The 23,505-nt window shown below is 51.2% G+C and overlaps 1 protein-coding gene across 2 annotated transcripts in view; it reads left to right on the forward strand.

Moving 5' to 3' along the window:
• The first annotated feature begins 4,383 nt into the window (after positions 1–4,383).
• npas1 (neuronal PAS domain protein 1) overlaps positions 4,384–23,505 on the forward strand; it is a 28,872-nt gene continuing 9,750 nt past the window's right edge. Inside the window, exons 1-7 of one of the 2 annotated variants that reach the window (XM_029255234.1) lie at positions 4,384–4,447; positions 9,727–9,890; positions 11,324–11,562; positions 17,648–17,718; positions 19,166–19,255; positions 21,772–21,946; positions 23,383–23,495. In XM_029255234.1, coding sequence (XP_029111067.1) covers positions 9,796–9,890; positions 11,324–11,562; positions 17,648–17,718; positions 19,166–19,255; positions 21,772–21,946; positions 23,383–23,495 — 783 coding nt within the window. In that variant the 5' untranslated portion in view covers positions 4,384–4,447; positions 9,727–9,795. Of the gene's footprint in view, positions 4,448–9,726; positions 9,891–11,323; positions 11,563–17,647; positions 17,719–19,165; positions 19,256–21,771; positions 21,947–23,382; positions 23,496–23,505 lie in introns of those variants that run through there. The other variant, XM_029255235.1, reaches the window with a different exon arrangement.

A 23,505-nucleotide genomic window follows, 5' to 3' on the forward strand; every position in this document is an offset into this window, starting at 1 on the left:
TGAAAGCTGCCCGAACCATCGCCGGAACGTCCTTACCATCACCGGAGAGCCTGTACCGGGCCAGAACCATCAGGAGAGCCATCAACACGATCAAGGACAACAGTCATCCCCAGCACAGCCTTTTCACATCCTTACCATCAGGCAGATGCTACAGGAGCGTTAAAGCCAGAACCTCAAGGTTGAAAAACCAGTTTTTACCCACAAGCCATCAGGCCTGAGAACGACAGCCATCCACTGCCTCTCCACCCATCACGGCAGACACAGTTCACCCTCTGAGCCTGAGAGGTGTCAACTACCCCCCATCCCTCCTACACACCCACAACGCCAATAACATCGGAGACCGCAGACTACCTCCGCATACCTTGCGCGCACAAACACACCACCTTTCAACTGCAAATTGACCCAATCTACTGCTGCAGGACTTTGCACATGTACGACTTCCATGTTTACATTGTGCGCTGCACACTTTATATACGTATATAACCTCGTTTCTTGGATTTTTGCACTAATAGTAATTTTTGTAAATTTGCGATTTACTCCTTGTGTTTTCCTTGTGTTTTCTTTTCCTTACGTCCTTATAATTTATGTTATAGGCTGCTGAGAGGATTCACAGAGTAAGAATCTCATTGTCCGGTGTAACGAACTGTTTACTGTACACGTGACAATAAACTCTTGAATTGAATAAAGCTACAGGTGTGCTTTCACTTTTATACCAAGCCACCTGCAGCTGGACTCACTCGCTGTGATTTCTGTTGGACGCCACTACAGTTCCTCCTGTGCCTCTTCCGTTGCCTGTTTTTGCATGTCATATTTACCCAACTTTTTGCTGCGTACAATCTGTACCCCACTCCACACCCACACACACACACACACACACCACCTGAACCGCTTGTCCCATACGGGGTCGCGGGGAACCGGAGCCTACCCGGCAACACAGGGCGTAAGGCTGGAGAGGGAGGGGACACACCCAGGACAGGACACCAGTCTGTCACAAGGCACCCCAAGTGGGACTCGAACCCCAGACCCACTGGAGAGCAGGACCCGGTCCAACCCACCGCACCACCGCGCCCCTTTTGTACCCCACTCCTTCCAAGAGAAAAAAAAAGAGATAGAAAACAGGGCATTTTTTCTTCGTGAGTCCAAGAGCAACCAGACAACATATGAAATTGTGCACAATTAGCGCGATACGGGGATGCCTGGTTTCCTCCCGGGCGAGGTGCACTCTGCCCTCCGCTTCCGGTGACACGTGGCCCGCTTTGTCGGTTCGTTACGGGACAAGTGCAGCTAAAATCTATCGAGGGGCGAGCTAACCGTAGTAGCAGCAGTTCAACAAAGGCAGATTTTGTATTCTAGTTTTCACATCCCTTGCGCTTACCCGCCGTAAGAAGTCCATTGCCTGCTGGACAAATTCTTTGAGAAAGTAAAGAAGCAGGCTGAAGGAATCTAGCTGGCTAGGGATGGCTTCAAACAGACCTTTGCCAAGTTAATTCTCAGCATGAAAGCTGTGATGAGTGCATATCCAAGACCATCGCTCCTTCTCGCAGTTTCTCCAGTCTCCTCTATCCCCACTTTATCCTCTCTCACCTGCGTTACCTCTGCCTCCTCCCCGCTATCTCCTGGCCCCCTCTCTCCCCCTCTCTCTCCTTGGCCTGAGGCAGAGCTGCCCGGCAGGCTTTGATCACACGGATGGAGCGAGAGCTGGGAAGTGGGACAGAAAGTTGTTGCCGGAGACCGCAGGAGGACAAGGCTGGAATATCGAGTAGGCGAGCGGGAGAGGGAGGGAGAGAGAGCGGGGGAGCGAGGGAGTGAGGGAGGGCCCGGTCCGAAAGCGAACGCCAGGCACAGGAAGCGGGGAAAAATGCAAACCCTTCTCCTCGCAAACCCGGCTAGCGCGGTCACCGGTGCGGAGTATCTACCGAACCTGATGAAGAGGGGAGTAAGAACAACACTCGAAAAGAGCTTTCCCCACGTATGCCAACGTTTCGATGCTTTCGAACTTCACCACTTTCTTATACCGCGCTCCGTAGCCCGCCTCCCCGGGCAACAAGCCGCACGGAGACGAGGGGGAGCGCATCTCCCGGGGACACCCCGCCAGCCCCACCGCTTTCTTTACACACCGACCTTAATCACGATTTCTAACTTGTGTTTAGTATTTAACAACAGACTGTAATAATAATATGTAGATATGCAGTATCATAATAATATTTAGAGTCCTGCATCAGACTTAGTGGAGCTTGAAGGAGCACAACCGCAGTGTGGGTAGCACTGGGAGGGGACTGCGCGTGGGGTTGGGGCTCGCTGCCCCGTGGGTCCCGCAGGGCATTGTGGGTACCTTCACTTGCAGTCACACAGGCACTTGGGATTTGGGGGAGTGTGAGGAGATGGATTTCGGGTTGAACGGGAGTGATAAGACTGAGGGGAAGACAGGTTTGTGGGACTGCAGAAAGAAATGGACACACACACAAATATATACATAGAGCAGGAAAACTGGAGCCGCACACTCACTTTGTAAACTTTAAGCACTTGGGGATGTAGCCCTGAGACTGAGGACATAAAAAGATGGACCGCTATGTTTCATCTGGCCTGTACACTGCACCTTCTGCTTCTGTGCCAGGCGAGGAGAAGAAGGCACAGAGACTCCAGACTTCTATGAAAGGCCACTCCAGTGTCTACATTTACAGCGCAGATCTCCTGGAGGGAGCTGGAGACGCTCCTGGTCTCGAGTCCACTCCGTACCGGGAAGGAGGATTCCGCCCCATGCGGGATGGGACGGCCTTTGCGGGTCTCCAGTTCCTCTCCGGGGTGTTTCCAGGACTCGCCGCACACGTGCGGCTCACGCACCTCGGAAACGGTCGGATCTCACGGCCGTCTTAAATTTTGTGGGTGAACCAAACGGACTTGGGTTCGCCTCCGCACAGCTGCAGCGGTTTAATCACGTTTCAATTCTCCGAAACGTTCCCTGCGATTTCTTTTTTTCCTCTCCCACAGTCACGAAACACAGGGCACATCTTTATCACCTTCAGCGTTCTCCCTCTGATCCTCTAAGTCGGCCGCTTCCTGTCATTTCCAAAGGTGAGCGCGCAGCCCGTCCCCGCGAATCCCCTCACTGACCGCCGAGCCCCTTTTAGCTCGACAGAAACGGAAACGCTTCTTAACCGAATTTATGTCCAGCTCAGTGCATTAACTTTGGTCATTTCCCTTTATGTTTTTTTTTTTTTTTTTTTTTGAGAGCCAAAATAAAGAGAACTTGGAACTCAAGCCACGGAGGCATGGAGTAGACAGCCTATCAGTATTCAGCGGAGAGAGTGAGTGATGGAGGGTGATGGAGGGAGATGGCGGGGGAGGCTGGGGGGGGGCATGTATCAATATTCTGAGTAGTGTTTGAGGGCAAGGGGGATGAGTGAAGGAGAGGGGGGGAGGGAGAGCGGGATGAAGACCAGGCGATCGGCGCGATGGACTCTGCGTGTTTATCTCTGTACGTGCAAGAGCGTGTGTGTGCGTGCGTCCATGTGTACTTGTGTGTTTTTCAGTAGCTGTGCGGTCACCTCCATGGGACGGGGGGGGTGGTTCTCCTGAATTATTTTGTTTGTTCTGCTTGTTGGTCTCGCCGTCCTGTTGGTACGTCCAAGTGTGGAAGCGCACGTCCGTGTGCGTGCGTGCGTGCGTGCGTGTGTGTGTGAGCGAAGGGGAAACGGTGTAGAATGTGTTGGGATGTGATGGAATCTTCTCTTGTTTTCAGTCACCCAGCCCCTCCCTCCTTCCATCGCTGCCTCTCTCTTTTACCCTGGGTGCTAATCAGCATTTGAAAGGCAGCTTTGACAGTGAGAAAGGGAGAGAGGCTGGAGGAGGAGGGGGTAAATGGGAGGGGGGAGAGAGAGAGAGAGAGAGAGAGATGGAGGGAGGGAGGGAGGGAGAGAGAGGGAGACCTAGGCAGAAGCTGTACAAGCATGCCTTTTATATTTACTAGTGGAGAGGCTGTGGAGAGAGGGAGGGAGAGGAAGGAGACGTCCGATGCACCCGGCCTCCCCAGGATGAAATGAAAAGGAGGAGGCTCTGCTAGGAGGACGCGCGAGGGAGAGCACCTCAGCACACGCCTCCTCGCGCCAGCGCGCCGCCGGGGAGGACCCTGTGCCGGACGCCAGCCGGAGAAGAAGCGGGACCGGGGGGAGCGGCGAGCGTGCCGTGCCGCGCTCCGCGCACACTCATGCGGCGGGGAACTGCCTGTTCGCCTCCGCCGCTTTCCTGAGACTGCTGGGGAGGGAGGGAGGGGGGGGGGCGGGCGAGGGGGGGGCGGGGGGCATTGTTTGCGACCGTGCCCCGGCGAGGCGCGCACGTGGCTGCGACCGGGGGCCTGGGACCGACCAGGTGGGTCGCCGCTGGGGGCGGGGGGGGTTCGGAGTGTCTGCGGAGAGCGCCCGAGGGCCTCGTCGCCAGAGATGCCCATCAGGTGAGTTCCCGGCCGGATACGGAAACTTCCGCCTCCCCGTCGCCGCTCGCGCTCACGCACACGCTCGCACGCAGGGCAGGGACTCGGGGTCACGTCGACTCCTTGAGAGCCGCAAGAGCCAGCGCGGGGACCCCGCGGCGTCCGGCAGGGTGCGCGATGTTCTCGTAACGCCGCCCTAACGTTCGAGCCTCTGTCTCAAACTGCCGTCAAAAACCGTGTGGCATTTCGCCCGCGTCTCGAGTGTGAGCGGAGTTTCTTCCAAAGTGTCCTTAGTCACAGGTCGAGTCCAAAGCGGGACACCCCGTCACCTTGCTGGCCCGCACACGTGCCGAAAGTGTCACCTGCGGCTGCGTCGGTGTCCTCCACACGTACTTTTAAAGTGCCCCGTTCTCTGATAAACGAATGAGCGCACATCCTTTATGAACGAAGTGACGGCACGCGCTCATTCCGGGATCCATCTCCCAGCTCGCGGTACCACAGGTGCACCTTTTTATCTCTTCATTCTGCACCTGAGCATCGGGCGAATTCGTCATACCTCGGGACCCGGGACGTCTTGGATCGAGGTCTTAGACTCGGCAACGAGCGCGAGTTCTCAGCGGGCTCTTTCGTTTCATTGCTATGTTATTGATCTGCAGAAGTACAAGCGCAATCATATAAAGTGAAGTGTCTTGTTAAGACTTCACAGGAACGAACCGGTCGACACTCTCCGTGGGATTTACTGGCGCTCCGACAAGCGCCGTTACAGTTTCCTCATACCAGCTCAGCGCTCATCGTTTCTTTTCCTTCACATCTCACTGGAGAAGACGTAGGAAATGCATCCGACAACCGAAGTGCCGCGTAAACGTGCAAGATGCCAAAAGAAGAGAAATATGCACACGACGCGTTACATTTTCACAAAAGGAAAAAGTTAGGGAATGCATGCACGTTGCAAAAAGAAAGCGTTGGTGTCTTTGGGACCCGGGATTGTCTTTGGGATCGGAGAATTTCACCTGTGCCACCAGTCTGTGCGGCTACATTTCGCCTTTCGGTCGGTGGTAGAATTGCTTGTCTGTGGTGTAATTCCACATTCCGGGCAGGCGTTCTGTCAGTCATCGTGAAGGGCGTTCTCACCCATACAATGTGATTTCACTAAGCCTCAGACACGAAAAGGAAGCAGCCATTCCCAGTGTGAGAGGAGCTTGGCGTGAAAGACGTTTGCTCGAAGACCTGAGCGGGCTGCAAGGTGGCTCCAGGGCTATCTACGCAGGTTCGAGATTTGGAATCCGCGCTACGCTTTGCCAAACAATCGGACCTGGACCCCGGGGTCCCGCGCTTCTCCACCGCCGTGCAGCCCAGGCGGACTCCTGGGAAACACCCTCAGAAGTCCAGGAAAATCACCCAAAACAGGAACGAGACCTTGAGATCTTCTCCGGTGTGGCGAGGCTGCCCACAGGTGACTGCAGCCAGGGCTGGGCGCAAGATCTAGGGTGTGCCAGGCGTAAGGTTTGCTTCATAGATACTTGAAGAAGCGCACGATGCGTTACCTGAGGATAAAACTGCGCATCTATTAGACCGGGCGCATTTGCAGTGCTCCTTTAGGACGTCACATCAGTTTTGACATGATAATTTCCTTTTCATGTATTTGCTTAGGAGGGTGTTATGTCTTAATTACAGTTAATCAGATGCAGGAAAGGCCAGCGCTGTCTGAGGAGTGGGATTACGAAGCATTTAAAATTAAATGCTGATGTGCCCGTGAGTGATGTATGGGAACCGGGCTGCGCACGGGTCCTCCGAGGACTGACGCTCAATGGCAGCTACCAGGGCCCGGGAACTGTCATCGTTTTAACTCCCAGAATCACACAGGCCACTGCGTGTAGACCGTCCAGATACTTCTCGATGGATGCGTTGCCATCCCGAGCCAAATGCATGGAGCCGGCGCTCCACGGTGGCACCGGACAGACCGAGAGTGATGGTCCATCGTGAGCGGTCAAGGGCCCAGTGGATCTGGAGAGGTCTGCTTTAGCAGGTGCCCGTTACCCCGATGCTGGACATGCCAGCAGCAGATGCAGTTGAGTTAAATGGCGCTGAGATGAGCTCTCAGGCGCATGAATGGGCTGGTGGGGGGGGACGGACGGACGCAGAGACGGGGAGCTGTTGACAGACGTGTGGATAGACAGGAGGGCGATAGCGAGTGTCAGCACCAGACTGTTCCGTTTCACACGCCGCTGACCCCGTCTCTCCTCCGCCTGTCCACTCCGCTCCACTGTGGCTCCTTATGTAACCTCCGCTGCCACTCACGGAGCTGTCGGAGAGACGGCACGCGCTCACACACAGACACACGCGCGCTCAGCCAATGCCACAGCAAGGAGTGAACTTTAAATCCGTTACGTTCCCCTTTCGGCTACTCGATGTCAGCGCGCACGGGGAGCGCGGCACCTTCGCTCGGGCAAGGGATCGCGAGCCGGGCGATGCTATTGCAGAGGGAGGCGGACGAGCAACGCGATCGTAAAATGTAAACCGTGGCTTCCAGCAGCTTAGAGCAACATTTTGTCCGTGTGACGACACCCACCCGCAATACGCCGGCCTGTACTTGAAAGTCTGCCACATTGACCCGTCTGGCCATCCGGGAGTTATTTCCAACAGTCAATATGCTGGCATTGATTTGTCTTGGCAAAAGCGGCCGGGAACATCCTCTCCGACACGTCCTCTTTCTCCTCACTTCGAATGAGGCCTCGCTCATCATTGGGACAGTACCGCAACGGACACGGCGCTCCGATGGCACTTCTACGTACCAAAGCACCGAGCGTGGTCTGCGGACTCCATAAACAATAACGTCTCGTATTACGCGGCCGTGTTATAAATGAGCGTCACGCTTGATAGCAGCGAAAACGTTCAATAGCGGGCAATTGCTCATCGTGTTCCGTTTATTCGCGAATCAATCAATGACTCCTGCTTGTTTTCTCTTAGGACGAGCAGTTGAGGAACAGTCAAGATTACATTTTTTCGCTCCATTTCCCCTGCAGGTTTTCTGTCCTGTGGCTCAGCGAGGAAGAGGTTAATATGGTTCTAATCACACTTTTTATTGACTGAGGGGAATAATTAATGGTGCAGATGGAGGGGGAACCAGGCGTGCTCCACCTCTCCGATCTGGAGGAGGCAGGGCGATTCCTCAAGGTCACAGCGCTCGGCGATGGGGATTTCTGCTCTGGTCGCCACCGAGTCCCACAAGGCCACATGCGTCTCCAAGCGGGGTGGGGTGGAGCGGTGGATCCAAGACATGCCACAACTGGTAATGACCCAAAGCAGACTGTATGAATCCAGAAAGAGGCTTCAAACACGCTACCGAGGAATGTGCAGAAGCAGAAGACTCAAAGTAATGCTATGAGGTGCCTCTCTGGCCAGCTGGAGGGTGTACGGATACACACCTGCAGAGGGAAATAATCAGGATAAACAGCCTTAGGGGTAAAGAAAGATTTCTTTTTCCCTCGCAGGAGAGAAAGTGGATTCATTCTGAACGCTGGCACTGTGTGTGCTCAACATGTACAGCCCATTGACATTTAAATATATTCACTTAGTGGGTCCAGGGCAATCCAAGTAGGACAACATGGAATGAGTGAAAAATCAAAGGATGCAAAAGGAGGAGCGGTAAATGGTTGTTTGTTTGCTCTAGCAAGCGCCGACAGGTTTGTTTCAGCGCACGTAAATATCTTCCGCTCATCACGTTTAGTCGCACGAGCCTGAAGGCGGAGGCCACCGGCTCCTTTTCGACGCTTTTACAGGGCAACGCTTCCCACGGCCACTCGCACGGAGGCGAACGAGCGAACGAGGGAGAGTAAACTCGTCACCGTTCCTGGTGGCGCGCCGTAACGTTTCGGACATGTTTGCTTCCTTCGCTTTCCGTCTCCTAACCCGCGTTCGCTGGGAGGGGGGCGGAGCACGCTAACGAAGCCCCGACAGCTGGAGGCTCTAATTAACAATTCCCCCCTGAAAACAAGCGGTAATTGAGCCAAATCGCGGAGCGGCTATGTAAATGACAGGGACGTGGCGTGGCGGACCGGGGGCTTGGCCGGGAGCCAAGCATCACCCCCCCCCCCCCCCAGCGTACACACACCCTTCCCAGAGGGGGCACGGTGTTGGGGGAGGTCCACAGAACTTGTGACATTCTTATTAGCTGGGGGACAGGATCTTATTAGCTGGGGGAAAGTGCACAGGGCAGCATTGTATTTGGGGCAACAAAAGCCAGATTACCCATCCCCATCTGCACCATTGTCCCTCATTACTGTTTCTCATTTGCTCGCCGTTTCCTGAATCTTTTCCGTAATTAAAGAAGAAAACCAGCGCCGAAAAGAAAATCGCAAATCCCGTATTGCGGCTTTTGAATGATTAACCCAACGGCCGATGGGCAGCGCACGCATCCGGCGAAGGCGACCGAATCAGGATCGTCGAGAGCGAGACTGCGTTTTAAAAGCTGGACCGGGATTGCAAAGTCAACCGCGCCGCCACCGCGAGAAACGTCTCCACTACTTGCTGTGCGATGGCGGTATGGACAAGAACGGCAGACGGGATGGAGAAAATACCGGATGGATCGGCCAGATATTAAAAATGAACAGCTTGAAAGATGCAGCGCTTGAAACAAATGGACAGCTTTTTTGTTGCCTGTAACTTTGGGTTTGCTCTCAGAGAGATGGCATTTCATCACCTTGCGGGCGTGGCCATACCACAGTAACCCAACCCGTCGCTTGTAAATGGGAGGAAGAAGCGGTGGGACTGCGTAAGGGGCATTGGGCCGCGCGCGCCGGACGCGCTGGCACCATCCACCCAGCCCTGGCGAGAGGGCAGTTGTCGCCCGCGGCCGGCTACCGGGCCGCTGGGGGCAGCACCGGCCCTTTAAAGGTCAGCCGAGCCGAGCGAGTGGAAGGCATGTGGGGGTGGGGAACTGGCCAGCTGGCACTGGGAAGTGTGGGAACTGGCATAGCTTGGGCCTGTGTGTGTGGGCCATGAATTACTGGGACCGGAGGACACTCATCTATTTTCAAACGGATTCGGGGGGGGGCGGGCAGAGTATATCTCCCTCCACGTATAGCACCATTATTCTGCTCTTCTTGTTTTTCTGCTTCATCACTCCTCCGCTCATTCTCCGTCTTACGCGTAAGCTGAGCGTAAGGGTGCCAATGAGGATAGTAAACCTCCGAAAAATCATCGTCTGTCTTTTTCTTCTGCCTTTCCCCTCCCGCACCCGTCTCCTCCGGCTCCCTTTCCCCCAGCGGCGTGTGAGGTGACTGCTCCCGTCTCTCCCGCAGGAGGTCTCGCCGTGACACAGCACTGCTCAATCGGAGGCTGCGCTAGGCGTGGCGGCCCACGCGGCTGCGATGGCGGCTATGCCGTTCGCCGGCGAGGGGAAGTGTGTCAGCGTGGAGTGGGACTTCCTGCAGGGCCTGCTGGCCAAGCCACCGACGCTGCCCTGGTGAGAGAGAGATGCCCACGCAGGCATGGACGTACATACATGCGCAAACACGGCAACGTGCAGACAGACACGGACACACCCTCACGCTCACGCAGCAGCGATAAAGACGGCGGCGCACATTCCCAAAGACATTGGCGTACGCCCACCGGCCTGCTTCGGCGAGCGGGACGGACGGTCCGTTTCTCGGCGTGCGCCGTCGTGGCCTCGCTGCGTCCGAGAGCGATGGCTGGCAGCTCGGTGCCGATCCCTTTTCCAGGAAAGGCCGGGATATCCAGTGCCGGCGTTCGGCCGCCGCCTTAGTTACAAAACCCGTTTCATGGTCAGGGCATTCACTGAATTTACTAAGAATTATTAATGTCCACCCTTCCATAGGAGGATATAAAATACTGGACGAAATCAGCAGAAAACCACCGACTGTATTCTGCAGGAGTAATTCCGAAACGTTCTTGAAGGTTCTACGACTCCAGAGAAGGGTATTTCGGTATTTGGAGAGAGGCCGGGAAAACTGCAATCATAAGATCCACGTGGATTGTTTGAGAATGTCACTTTAACGCATGCACCCCCCCCCCCCCCCCCAAACACACACACACACACCAATCTCTGGCATCACAAACTCCTTTTGCAGCCCTCAAACCAAAATCGATGTCACAGGCGTCGGGAGACACTGCTCCTTTGTTCTAAAAGGGGACGCAAATTGCACAGTCACCACGACAACGACAACATAATTCTGCCACTCAGTCCAGATTGCTGGAAGTCGATGCCCAATCACAGCGACGGGCTACCTGGGCCCCCGGCACTGTCGCAAACCCCCTCCCGGCGATCCCTCATTCAAGGATGATGCTCGACTGCACTGAGCCGAGAGCAGAGGAATGGAATTGCCAGGGCACTTCCACTCGCAAAATACTATCATCCTTACCGGGATAAAATCGTGATTTTTGTATAAATCCAAACGTAGCCCCACGCTTATCGCGTAAACTGCTGTGATCCTGGAAAATGTTTTCTTTCATGTCCTTTTTGGACCACATATCCTTTTATGTAACAGTATGGGGCCTTTGGAGTATATTGTTAAGTGCCACAATCAAGCTAGTAATTATGTATAAAAGGCAGTAAAAAAAAAAAAAACAAAACAACAGATCGCTCTCCACCCTCAGCGTGTTTGTTGCAGATATTTTGGTTGAAATTTTTAACATGACGATAAATGTTTTTGTTTGAACGACTAATGAAATTCCAAAACTGTAGCCCTGTAGGACAGCTTCCGTTCTGTTTCGTTACGTATCGTTGCGCGTTTATCGCTTTCGGCATTTGTTTCGGCTTTCGACTTTTTTCTTCCTCGTCTCCGTTTCTCATTTGCACGGCCTCCCGTACATGTACGTAGCTCCCCGGTGCCACTGACGGCCCGTCTCCGCTGTCTCCTTGTCTCTCCGCACCGCCAGCTTGCAGAACCTGAGGAAGGAGAAGTCCCGCAATGCTGCGCGCTCCCGACGCGGGAAGGAAAACTTTGAATTCTTCGAGCTCGCCAAGTTGCTGCCTCTTCCGGGTGCCATCACCAGCCAGCTGGACAAGGCGTCCGTCATCCGCCTCACAATCAGCTACCTGCACATGCGCCACTTTGCGAGTCAGGGAGAGCCGCCGTGGGGCCCCCTGCTGGAGGGAGGACCAAACTGCACCAAGGGTAGGACTGCCCAAGCACCGTGCTTCCGTCAGGTTGAGTTGGGGGTCCACTACATTGGGTAGAGTTGACACGCATCCTATACCGGGGGGCGCGGTGGCGAAGCGGGCTTGGCCAGGTCCTGCTCTTCGGTGGGTCTGGGGTTCGAGTCCCGCTTGGGGTGCCTTGCGACGGACTGGCGTCCCGCCCTGGGTGTGTCCCCGCCCCCTCCGGCCTTACGTCCTTTGTTGCCGGGTTAGGCTCCGGTTCCCCGCGACCCCGTATGGGACAAGCGGTTTCAGTCAATGTGTGTGTGTGTGTGCATCCTATACCTTCCGTATCTTATGGTGTACATGCGCCACACATTCTTTGCCTTAATGCCACTTATTTTACATGTTAAATGTAAAACGCATGAAATTAGAAGAAACATTATGAAAATTAAAGAAATATTTATTTCTCCTCTATTAGCACTTTACCAAAGTGAACAAAGCACTCATTTTTCATGATGGAACATCGAAAAGGAGTCATCTTAATGTCATTCGTGTTCTGCGGCGTGAACAAGTCATTTCATGCAAATTTTATTTTATGTTGAATTTCAGTGAAGCTGCACCAAGCGCATCACTTACAGAAACGAGAAATGCCTTAGGTTTGTTGAAATAACGGTTGGAACTTGAGCTCAGATCAGCCAGATGTGAGTATTATTCTATGTGGTTTTTCACTTGGTTTTGGCCGGAACCCCGACTTGACATGCCGTGGAAAGCGGTGTACCCTATACTGATGTTTTACAGTAGGCCAGTCAGTTACACACACACACACACACACACACACACACACACACACACACACACACACACACACACACACACACACACAAAACAGTTCTTCCTCTGTCAAACATCATCTGAACAAGTGAGATACAAGTTATTACATCCCAAGTGACAAATTTTCTGCCACTTAAGTCGGGATCTTTCACCGGTGTAACTGCCTCATTATTCTTCAATCGTGTCCCATTTACCCCGACAATATCCAAGCATTTCGCTTTACCGAAAGTACCTGCTCTGAGATCTTGCGCCGCGGCCTTATCCGAGACACGTCGAAGCTAGTAGCTAGAGAGAGAAAATTATCCACCCAATTTGTGATTACACAAATTAACTATATAACGAGGAGAACGTAATTAGAAGGGTGGTCTAATTGCTATTATTACCGAGGTACAAACAATTGAGCAGCAATCAGAGTGTGCGCACTGCTTAGGGAACACCTGTGAGACTGAATCCGGGATGCTGCAAAGGTGCGAAAGTGTGTGTGAGAGCGAGAGAGGTTTTGGCGGGAATCACCGCCGCGAGCAGCAATGCCATTCTCAAGCGGGGGTCATTGTTCTAAGAGGGGCTCCGCGCGATTCGGAACGAGCGCCAACAGGTGTTCCTTGGCACGGACAGGTCGCGACGCGCGAAGCGCGAAGCGCCGCGGTTGTACCCAGCGTGCCGCGCTCCCCCCGGCCACGCGTAGCAGAGAGGTCACCGTGCCGAAATGGGGATTTCACGTAGCGCGCGTGCTCCTTAGGAAGCCGATCTCAGCGACGTCGCACGAGCCGAGGAACAGCAGGCACAAGAGAACTAACGGAAAAATATGATCCGTGTTAAGATTGTAGTGACGAGTACCTTGATTCAAGAACTGTAATCGAGCATTCATTTTAATAGATTATAGTGTTTTTAATCAAATATTATTACATCAAGATTATTGCATGGCTGGCTCTCAGGCTACTTTATTATGAAAACTAAAGAAATTAATTAAAAGATTAATCAGTTTGTGAATTAAAAAGCTTAATTTGAAAAATTAAATGTAATATCAGCACCTCTTTCCCCCCCCCATACATAAAATAAATAGGATTCTGTGTAATTAAATTAGTACTTTTTCAACATTTTTTATATAGTATTAATCATCAGGTTTTAATAAGTTTTCAATGGAAGTGTTTTTTTTTTTTTTTCCCCCATATTTTTAGGTCGGTATCAGACTTTTTTCTTTTTAAAAAACAGACCCGTAAAATGTGTCATCAAAATTCAGCAGATGTTCTGTGAAATGTTCTGCCAAAATATTTTTTTTCCATTTCAAATATTGCATCATGTACAGACATAATACAGCTAATTATTTCAGTGAGAATCTATTAACTGCCTCAATGATCACTTTAATTATAATCTATAAATACCGATGGTACACGAAGAACTTGAAATGCATCGGCTAGCTTCAACCAGGGCTGTCTTTAAATTTGAAATGTATTTTTACGTGTTTATTCTAACACTCTGCATAAACCCACCCGTTGTCTTGGGCCACACAATATAAAAATTCTCCATTATAAAAAAAAAAAAAAAAAAAAAATATTTATATATATGATTTTTGGACGTCAGCAGCCAGGGTTTCCGCTGCTGGAATTCAGTTTCAAGTTCAGTAACAAGAGTGAAGGAATCTGGGAGCCACGTAGTGGACAATCCCACCCCCGTTTCTCTTTGCTGGGGAGGGGTGGGGGCAGTATGTGAGCGATTGAGGCGGGTGTGGGTGCTGGGGGTGCAGTCTGGCTTTTGTCTGCATTGCACGTTTCAAAGCCAGTCTTGAAAAATGAATAGACAGAGGAAAATCAATTGTATGACCTTCACATGGAGAGAGATAGAGGGAGAGACATTGGGAAGGGAGGGGGAAGGAGAGGAGCAAGAGGGAGAGGCAGGATGTGGGGAGGGGGCAGAACGGCACAGAGACACTTCACGGCATATTTATTCTCTCTGTGTGTTTGTGAAGGGGGGGCTGAACATATAATGAGGGTCACTAAACCCAGCAGGATATCGCTAGTGAAAATGAGGCCAACGAAAAAAATGTATAGAAAGATTAATGCCTGAACATCAGCTGTAATTGTGGAAAACTGGACGACTCATTGAACTGTACTGGTGTTATCGCTGCTCACAGCGATGATGGAGTAAGTCGATGACACCCAGAATTTAATGTCGAGAAAAGAGGAAATTGAAAATTCTTTCATTATTAAATCCAGAAGGAGATTCATCATTCTGGTGGATTTTTGCCAGTCTGATCCAAGTAATGGCTTCTGTTACTAATTCGGCAGCGTCGAATTCCGCGCATCCCTCAAGTTTAATTATGATGGGAGGATTCCGCGCGACCCACGTTGATGACTTTGTCGCTCGTGATCGCTCCGCGAGCCGTGTGTCAATGTCTCGACCGCTCTCGGTTTTCCACGCGCGTTGGCCCGCTGGTCAGATGTAGCGCCATCTCCGAGATGAGCGGTTCAGCCTGGGCTTTTCGCTCCTGCCTTATGAAGCCGAGTTATGCGCCGTGGGATTTATTTATAGAAAGTCCCAACACAACTCGGAGCACAATAGTCACACTTTTGAAAGATATCCTACTGACACCAGGCAAAAAGAGGCTTTTGGACATATTTCTAAGATTTCTAGGAAGCTGTCCAAGCCCCACTGCCAAACATGCGGTGTTATTTAAAGCGCAGAATGCCCTCTGTAACCTGCATTGGAACTCAGCGTTGCAGCATGTAATGTATTTGGGAGATACACCTAAAAACACATGTCCTCCACAGTGGACGAAAATTAATTGCCGACTTTCGGGAAGCTATACAGTAATTGCTCCTCTCCGATGCCAGGCTCTCTGGTATCTGCCTTTTTGCCTGTCCTGCTACCCACTCCGCGTTTGGCCCGCATCTCCCTCCGAGTTCCTCCCCACCTCCTCCAAGTCCACCTCCCGCTCTCACTTTCTCCTCCATCTTTCTCGCTCACGCTCCCCATGTCTGTCCGGCGCTAATTCCCCGCGTTTAAAGTGGCGAGGGCTTTTAAGGGATGTTAATTGCACTCAAATTATGTTCGACCGCAGAAGGAGAGAGGGGACGAGATAGGGAGTGTTGCAGGGGTGGGGGGGACACAGTGAAAGGATAATTGCAGGGGAGAAGGACGCAGCGATTAAGGTGCTTCTCTCTCTCTGTTGCTCTGGTTCAGCCCTGTTCCCTTCTCTTCTGCCAGCGGCGAGGGGGTTGCTGAAGCTGCCTCATGGTCAACATGGTGCGGTTTAATCAAGCTTCCCTTCAGGAAAGATAACCAAGCTGACAAAAGTTACAGATGCTCGCCATGAGAATGTGACCCATCTTGTTCCCGTAGATAACTCCTAAATTTGTTATAAGATCGACCCGTTCGGGCAGCGGAAGAGGTTGAGCCAGAGCCAGGGATCGGCCCGTCAGAGCGGAGCGTTTTTTTATATATTAAACAGAAAGCGGGGCGGTGGGTGGGGGGAAGGGGGGAAATAAAGCACTCAATTTCCTTTTTTTTTTTTTTTTTAAACACACACTCAGATTGTGAAGGAAAACAAAGATCTCTCCCTTGAATGACAATATTTGAAAAAAGGACCAATTCAGTCGCTTCAATGATCTCAAGTCGGGCTGAAACCAAACACATGTGACCTCAACCCATCCATTTCCTACGAATCTTCGCTGCTCTGACAATAAAATATGAGCGATGCAGAGCCATGGCAACATCGCAAGGATCTGCGTTGCGCTGGTTGTTATTTGTTTAGCTGCCCCTTTGTGCCGGCCTGTTTGAGCCCCCAGAAAATCCCCGAGTGCCGCGCCGCTGAACGCAGACCCATGAATCAAGCTGAATGGGTGACGTCATCGCAGACACTTCCTTTGCCTGCGTGACGGTATTCAACGCGCCACCGCGCCGTGGGGAGGGTTGTGGGGGATGGGGGCACCCTGCGAGACGGGGGTCCCACCAGCCGCCCGGCCGGCCCGCACGTGACCCCGGGACGCCACCCACCCCCCACCTCCGTTCTCCACAGCCACAGGCTCCCCCTTCCCAAGCAAGACCCCTTTTGAATGTTCTGAATGGTGCTGGTGGATGGGAGGGGTCATTTATATTCCTGCGCAGTCCCCACGGGGGCACCCCGGTATACAAAGGCAGCGGGTCTTTGTCACACAGCTGTGTGTGTTGTTTGTGTGGCCGGGCGCTGACGGACACTGGCTCTACACGAATCCCAAAGCGCGACACAATGGCAGGCAGAGGAGGCCTTCCGTCTCACGGGGACTTCAAACCCTTTTCATTTTTCGGTTTAGAACAAACAACTGTTTGTTGGTTTGTGGAGCGATGCAGTGGTGCAAATCCATCTGTGACTGCTGACTGAAAACTCACACACGTTCGTTAGAAACGAAGTAGAGCCAGCAGCGCATGGCCACAGAGACAGACGTCGAGCAGGAATTTAAAGAAAGGGGCATCGTGCCACCCATAGGCGTGCGGACTCCCTCCGGCACCCGAAGGCCTCCTGCTTGGTGCACTCGGGTGAATTACGTTGCTTCCGGGTGTCAATTTGTAGTGTTTCCGTGTTCTTGAAGAAAGAACTTTCAGATGTACACTTGGAGCCCGTGTTCTTGTGTGCTTATAACACACAACACATGTGGTTCAGTGAAAACGGGCTCTGCTGGGAGCTCTTCTCCACCCTGCTAACATGCAGCAGAACTAAAAATGTAACAATGCTCAAAGCACCGTGTTGCGCGCTCATCGTTTCTACATACCGTGCAATTTGCGACTTGAGGTAAATGACCCTCGAGAAGTTATTATTTTCACCATTTTTCATTTTATTTTGCCCTCTATCATCTTTTTTCTTTCTTCTGGTTTGCTAAGATTTTAATTATTTTCATGTCATGATCAATTGCAATAAGAATAGTAATTTCATAAATGATTTTATTCAAAGTATCTAAATATAAATTGAAATATATGATGTAAAGTATCAAGGCTAAGGCACTGTCAGCATAGAGACAAGTTTTGGAGAGTATAGACAGACACCGATAAAAGAACATTTTTTTCGTTGAATTATCCCAGCAAATTAAATAACGCGGGAACGTTAAAGTGCAGCACAAAACCTGACGTTCCGTGTCTGTCTTTTTGCGGACACTCCTTTATGTAGAGCAGGGCCGGAGTAGCCGAGTCGGGCTATTATTCACGGTCAGAGACACCAAGAGGCGGAGTGTTCGGTGTCGACCTGTCGGAGTCGTGAGCGCGTCCACTTCGGACGGACGCGTGCTTCTATAACCTGCGGCCGTTTCTTCTTGTCTCAGCAGTGCACCACCCCTCGCACTCCTTGGCCACGGACATGTTCGAGCAACACCTGGGAGCCCACCTGTTGCAGGTAATCGAGGGGGAGACCCTGCTGCTCCCTGCCACATGACATTCGCATTCATAAATTACCTGACACATTTGAACATTACTGAGTACAGTATACACTGTACTGTATTATTTAGAATGATGCACTTGTCTATACTGCAGGGTATTTTTACTCTACTAGTTTACACCGAGTACCTTGATCGGGGTACTGCAGGAGAGGATGTGATGGGATTTCGAGAGAATCAATGGCTCTAACCGATGCGCCCCCTGCTGTGCAAACAAATGACGTGTGCTACATCTCTGACTCTTTGGTTTTAAGTGTAGATTTAAAGAAAAAAAAAAAAGAAAAGAAAAGAAAAAAAACCTGCGTTCTTATTTTCGTAATGATGGCGTAAGAGATTTTGAGGTTATGAAAACGTGCCGCTTCACCGATCCCGTTGCCGACGTCCCTCAGGTCCCGCAAATCAAGCGTCTGCACTGAGGCAGCGTCTCCAATAATGATCTGCGTTCCCGCTCAAACGTTCACGCGTCGCCACTTCCGGGGCCCGTAGGAAAAAAAAAAAAAAGGAGGGAAAAAAAGGCCGTGCGCGCGCTCGCTACAAGCGGCGAGGCCCGACCCGGCCGACACGGCATCAGATAAATGGCCAGAGCCGAAAGAGCGCGGCTGCACGGAGGAATGAAGATGGAAGGAAGATAAGACGGACGCCGAGGTGTCGTAATGAAAGGCTGTGTTTGGGACAAAAGAGAGGAGAGCGTTAAAACGCGCCGGGAGAAGAGCGCGCCGATAGACATCAAATTAGCGCTTCGCAGAGCGACGTGATTCTTTCGTCGCCGTGTCCCCTGTCAGTAATAACTAGATAATTGCACTTTATTTCGCGGCGATTCGGGCAGCCTCGCGGCTCCCGCAACCCGTCCACTCACATTTGCATACTGAATGTGCGCTTGCATAAATTACCGCCACTTTAAGCGTCGCCGCAAAAACAGCAATCATTCTCCCGCCAAAGTGACTGCCTCCTCTCCACACTTGGCGGATTCTTGTTATTATCATTAATTTTTATTTATTTATTTAATTTATTATTTTTTTCTCTACAGAAGTACTGTAATAGGCCTTCTGCATACCTTTCACTTCCCATTAAAAAAAAAAAAGCCATAAAATAAAGCCTCACCTGTTTCTTCTTCTTCTTCTTCTTCTTCTTCCTCCTCTTCTTATCTTACCTTGGCCGTTTGGCCGCAACGTTTGGCGTTGTAACGTTTCTCCGGATGTGTGCGCTGTAGAAATGTCTGGGTCGTTGTGACAGCTCCTCTTAAAGTGGTGACAAAGCATATGTAGCAAATGGCCATTAGCATCAAGTGGAGGCCATTTTTATTCCCGCCATTGTTCTGCAGTAATTATCCCTTCAGACACTTAAGATTTTAATTACTCCAATTCGTTTGTGCTTTTTAATGACGACGTGTCTCCGTCTGGTCCGCAGTCCTTGGACGGCTTTGTGTTCGTGGTCAGCCAAGAAGGACGCTTCCTCTACATCTCCGAGACGGTTTCCATCTACCTGGGCCTCTCGCAGGTGAGAGCTACTCCTCCGCCGCCCACCCCGCCGCCAAGTGTGTGTGTGTGTCAGCATGTGTCATTTCTGCATTGCTGTGTTTTTAGTCCCCTTTTTATGCACAGTGGGGATGAGCGCTTACCATGTTTTTTTTTCCCTTCTGTGTTTATAATGTTCCTATAATTACTAATGCATATTATGTGGTTGTGTGAATTTGCATAGCTCAGCGTAATTTACCTTAATTTTTATATGTTTGTTTTGATGTGTTTGTGTGTATACTTATGACGCACGTGTGAAAGTATATTGTTTGTCTTCTAGTGTAGTTTGAACTTCTCCTCTAGAACTGACGTGTGTTTATTTGTTTGCATGTGAGAGTGTGTATGTGCTTTTGCTTATGCGTGTGTGTGTGTGTGTGTGTGTGTGTGTGTGTGTGTGTGTGTGCGTGTCAGCAGGGGCTTCACGCTTCAGGCTCACTCTCCAGGTGCTCACCTCTGTTGATTGCCCGTGGCCTCTTGTACCGTGAATGTTAAGTCCTGCCATTTCGCCCAGATGCATAAATAATAACAGTAATTACTCGCACGGCAATCAAAGTGTCGCCCCTGCGAGCGGGGTCTGTCTGGGGAGCAAATCGATAGGCATCTTAAAAGCCACATTGATTGGGGAGGGCTGGAAAAAAAAGGGGAGCGGCGGGGGGGTGAGTCCGAGGGAAGAGGAAGATGTTTGGCGAGAGGACAGACGGGAGGATGAAAAGGAAAGAAAGAGGAGTTGATAAAAAGGTGGAAATTTATTATGAGTGAACCACCCCCCGCTGATGTCTTCGGGGGGTGTTGGCGTGCGTGTCATTTCACGGTCAGGTGAGTTATGGCTCCAGGGTCCAGCTAAGCCCTATACAGGCCTGTATGCACAAAGACAGCCCAGATGCCCACTTCCTTGTATGACCACTGACTGCCCAATACACTCAACTTCTTATGTGACCATTGACTGTCCTCTATGAACACTGACTCTCCTGTGTGACTACTGAATACCTTATAAGACCACTGTATGCCCAACACCCAGCTGACCACTGTCTGTTCTTAATGACCATGGCCACCCTGTAGGGTTGACGGCCCCTTTCTGCTGCTGTTCCCTCACGTTCGAACACACTGGGTAATAAAGACCCTAATGATCAATTAGTGAGGGACCTGTGACAGACATGAGAGGACAGCACATGATTTCGATTGTATCGTTTAGGAAAACAGACGTTCTGGAGAAGTGTACAAGATAATTGTAGAGATCTCTTTGATCTCTTTTTGCAAGAATGGTGGCGGTGGCGCAGTGGGTTGGACTGGGTCCTGCTCTCCAGTGGGTCTCGGGTTCATTCCTGCTTGGGGTGCTTTGAGATGGACTGGTGTCCAGTCCTGGGTGTGTTCCCTCCCCCTCCAGCCTTTTGCCCTGTGTTGCCGGGTTAGGCTCCGGCTCCCCGCGACCCCGTATGGGACAAGCGGTTTCAGATAATGTGTGTGGGTGGCGGTGGCGTGCGGGGTGGGTAGAAAAGTTGATGTCACCTGATTGTCCTGGGCATCACATTAATTGGCCCTGCTAACCCGAGGCTCCTGGGGCCCTTTCAGAAAGTTGGTTTGCTTAGTGGGACCAGCTGAGGTCAGGAAAGTGTCCCAAAGGCGTGGAGCCGGTGCCTGGTCCCTCAGCACCTGGGACCGAACCTCTTGACTCACTGGTCACCCATCCTGGACCATGATTGCGGCCGAGAGGGTCCCCCCCAGATGGTGGATTGATGGCAGCCTGGTTAGTATGCAGTCCCCGTTTACTGTCCCCCCTCCACCCCGCCCCACCCCACCTCCCTCCTCTCCTCTCCCATCAGTCAACGCTGGGCCAGGCATGTGTTGTGGACGACTGCCCGGTTGCCTCATACATATTAAATGCCCCTGCTATTATTTATATCCTGTCTCTCCACTCCCCCTCCCCCTCTCGCTGGCTCTGATGGGCGTGGGCCGGTCAACGGGGCCTTGCTTATCCACAGGAACCTCTGCGAAGCCCCCACTGGGGCCCCTTGGCCTCAGATGCAGGAAGACCTCACCTACCTTCATCAGTGGGAGAGGAGGAGACCCAGGCGACCCCACTTGAATGCGTCCCCCCACCCACACGGCGCTCATTAAAACACCCAGCATTGTCAGCTGAGAACGTTGTACCTTCTGCTAACACCAAAAGCACGGCAGGATTCACCCACACAGACCTGTCAGTCCACTCCAAAGAGAACCTCACAGCTGGCTGGTACCGTGCCACCTGTCACGGAGCTGCCCTGGGGTCACTGCTCGAACCATAAGGACACATTGTTCCAGCAAGTGGCACAGGGAAGGGGTGTACGGGAAAGCATGCAGGCAGTGCTCAAACACAGCACTGCTGTAACTTTGTGGTGACGGCAGTTCGGCGAAAGTCTTCAGGAGACCTACTGTGCCAGTGTGCAGCGCAGCCAGCAGTCCCACGAACGGTCCAACATGTATTTAGTCGGTGTGGCTCACAGAACTGGGTTGTGTCACCAGGTGGAGCTCACAGGCAGCAGCGTCTTTGACTACATCCATCCGGCCGACCATGTGGAGATGGCCGAACACCTGGGTATCAGACCTCACCTGAGAGCGGAGGCAGGATGTCAAGGGAGCCACGAGAGCGCCTCCAGCTCGGCGTCCACGTCCTCCCTGGCCGAGACCCCAGAACCAGGTGACTTGGAGTGGAACGCAGGCTCACTCTGTCTGCACCATTAGTAGCAACACACCGGCGTCTCAAGTTACGAATGCTGGAGTAAAGAAATCCTGAAGATACAAATATGTTTAGGTTTAATCTTTTTGAATTGTATCTTCTTCACTGAAAACAACCTGCACTTCCACATCCAGCAGTTAGATGGCAGTAAAGTGCAAGTAGGAATAGGAGTGTGGGAGGACTAATTGAAATCCTTACGCAACGCTTATGCCGTGTGCCTCGTTGCTGGGTGTTGGTGACTGATAACAAGGTGAGGAATGAAAGAAGGATATACATTTTGAGAGAATGTGTTTTTATTTTTAGTCATTTAAAGATAAATACAGAGATCATTTATTTTATTTTTTATTATAGATATAGTCAAGACTTTCACATGTCCTAACCTGTAAGAAGAAAGCTGAAAGTGGGCCGAAGCTGATGTACATTGGGTTTGTTTACGTGTGGGATTGGTCAGCAGTCAGCACTGAATAGGAAGTTTTTTTTTTTTTGTGTGTGTGTCAGAAATTTTAAACAAGTTTTATTCGTAGCATAGTTTGAAGTACCAGAAAAATAAATAAGCTGTGTTAAAACTATGATGGGCTGGTGCCCCATTCAGGACGTTCCCTGCCTGCTGCACTATATGCTTCTGGGATACGCTTCAAACTCTTCAACCTTGTATCGGACAAGGGGTTATTTTTAATGGATGGATGGATGGATGGAAGTGTTAGAGTGTTTTTTTCTGTGTATCACAGCTTTATTCGAGCCTTTTAGAGAGCCTAACCTGTGAATAAATGGAGGGGTGTCTGTATTATGTAGCTTTTATTAATAGTGCCTTAGTAGTAAAAGTGAATTTGGAGATACAAGCAAACCAGGTACAATCACACCTCTGCTCCCAGGTGTGTTTATAAGTAGGGGAAGGAGTTTAATACACATCCTTTGAGAAATTGTCTTTCCGTGTATTTAAACAGGGCTTCACAGAGCACAAATATATTGTCTTGGTTCTTAACTGTCTCTTCTACCCAAAGCATCTCACAATTTTATATATAGTATACCTTTAAAATAAAAAAAGATACAACATATACCATCACATGTATCAACTGAAGTCATGTGGATATATTCAGGTAAATTAAAGTTGCACTAGTAACAGATCAACCCAACCTCTGGGTGGAATCTGTACTTTTGGACTCTGCTGGGTACACCAGCGCGGTTAGAGATTCTGAAGTTATTTTCTCATGGCGTACGCGGTATGTCTGTCGGGCAGCCAGGTTCTCCGTATGATCCATGTGTAGAAGCATATTTACATGAGCAAGTACAATATGTATGACCATCTGTTTGTTTTGCTGACGGGCTCTTGGTGCGCGTCCATCACCGCGTCCGGTCGCTCTGCAATTTGACCACGTTCTCTCCCCCCACCCCCGTAGCCCCTGCCAGCCCCCTGAAGTCAGAAGACGATCCCCCCGACAGGGGATTCTTCATCCGCATGAAGTCCACCCTCACTAAGCGTGGGCTGCACGTCAAGTCCTCCGGGTACAAGGTCAGAGGAG

Source organism: Scleropages formosus, chromosome 10 (genome assembly GCF_900964775.1).
Source record: "Scleropages formosus chromosome 10, fSclFor1.1, whole genome shotgun sequence".
Lineage (NCBI taxonomy): Eukaryota > Metazoa > Chordata > Actinopteri > Osteoglossiformes > Osteoglossidae > Scleropages > Scleropages formosus.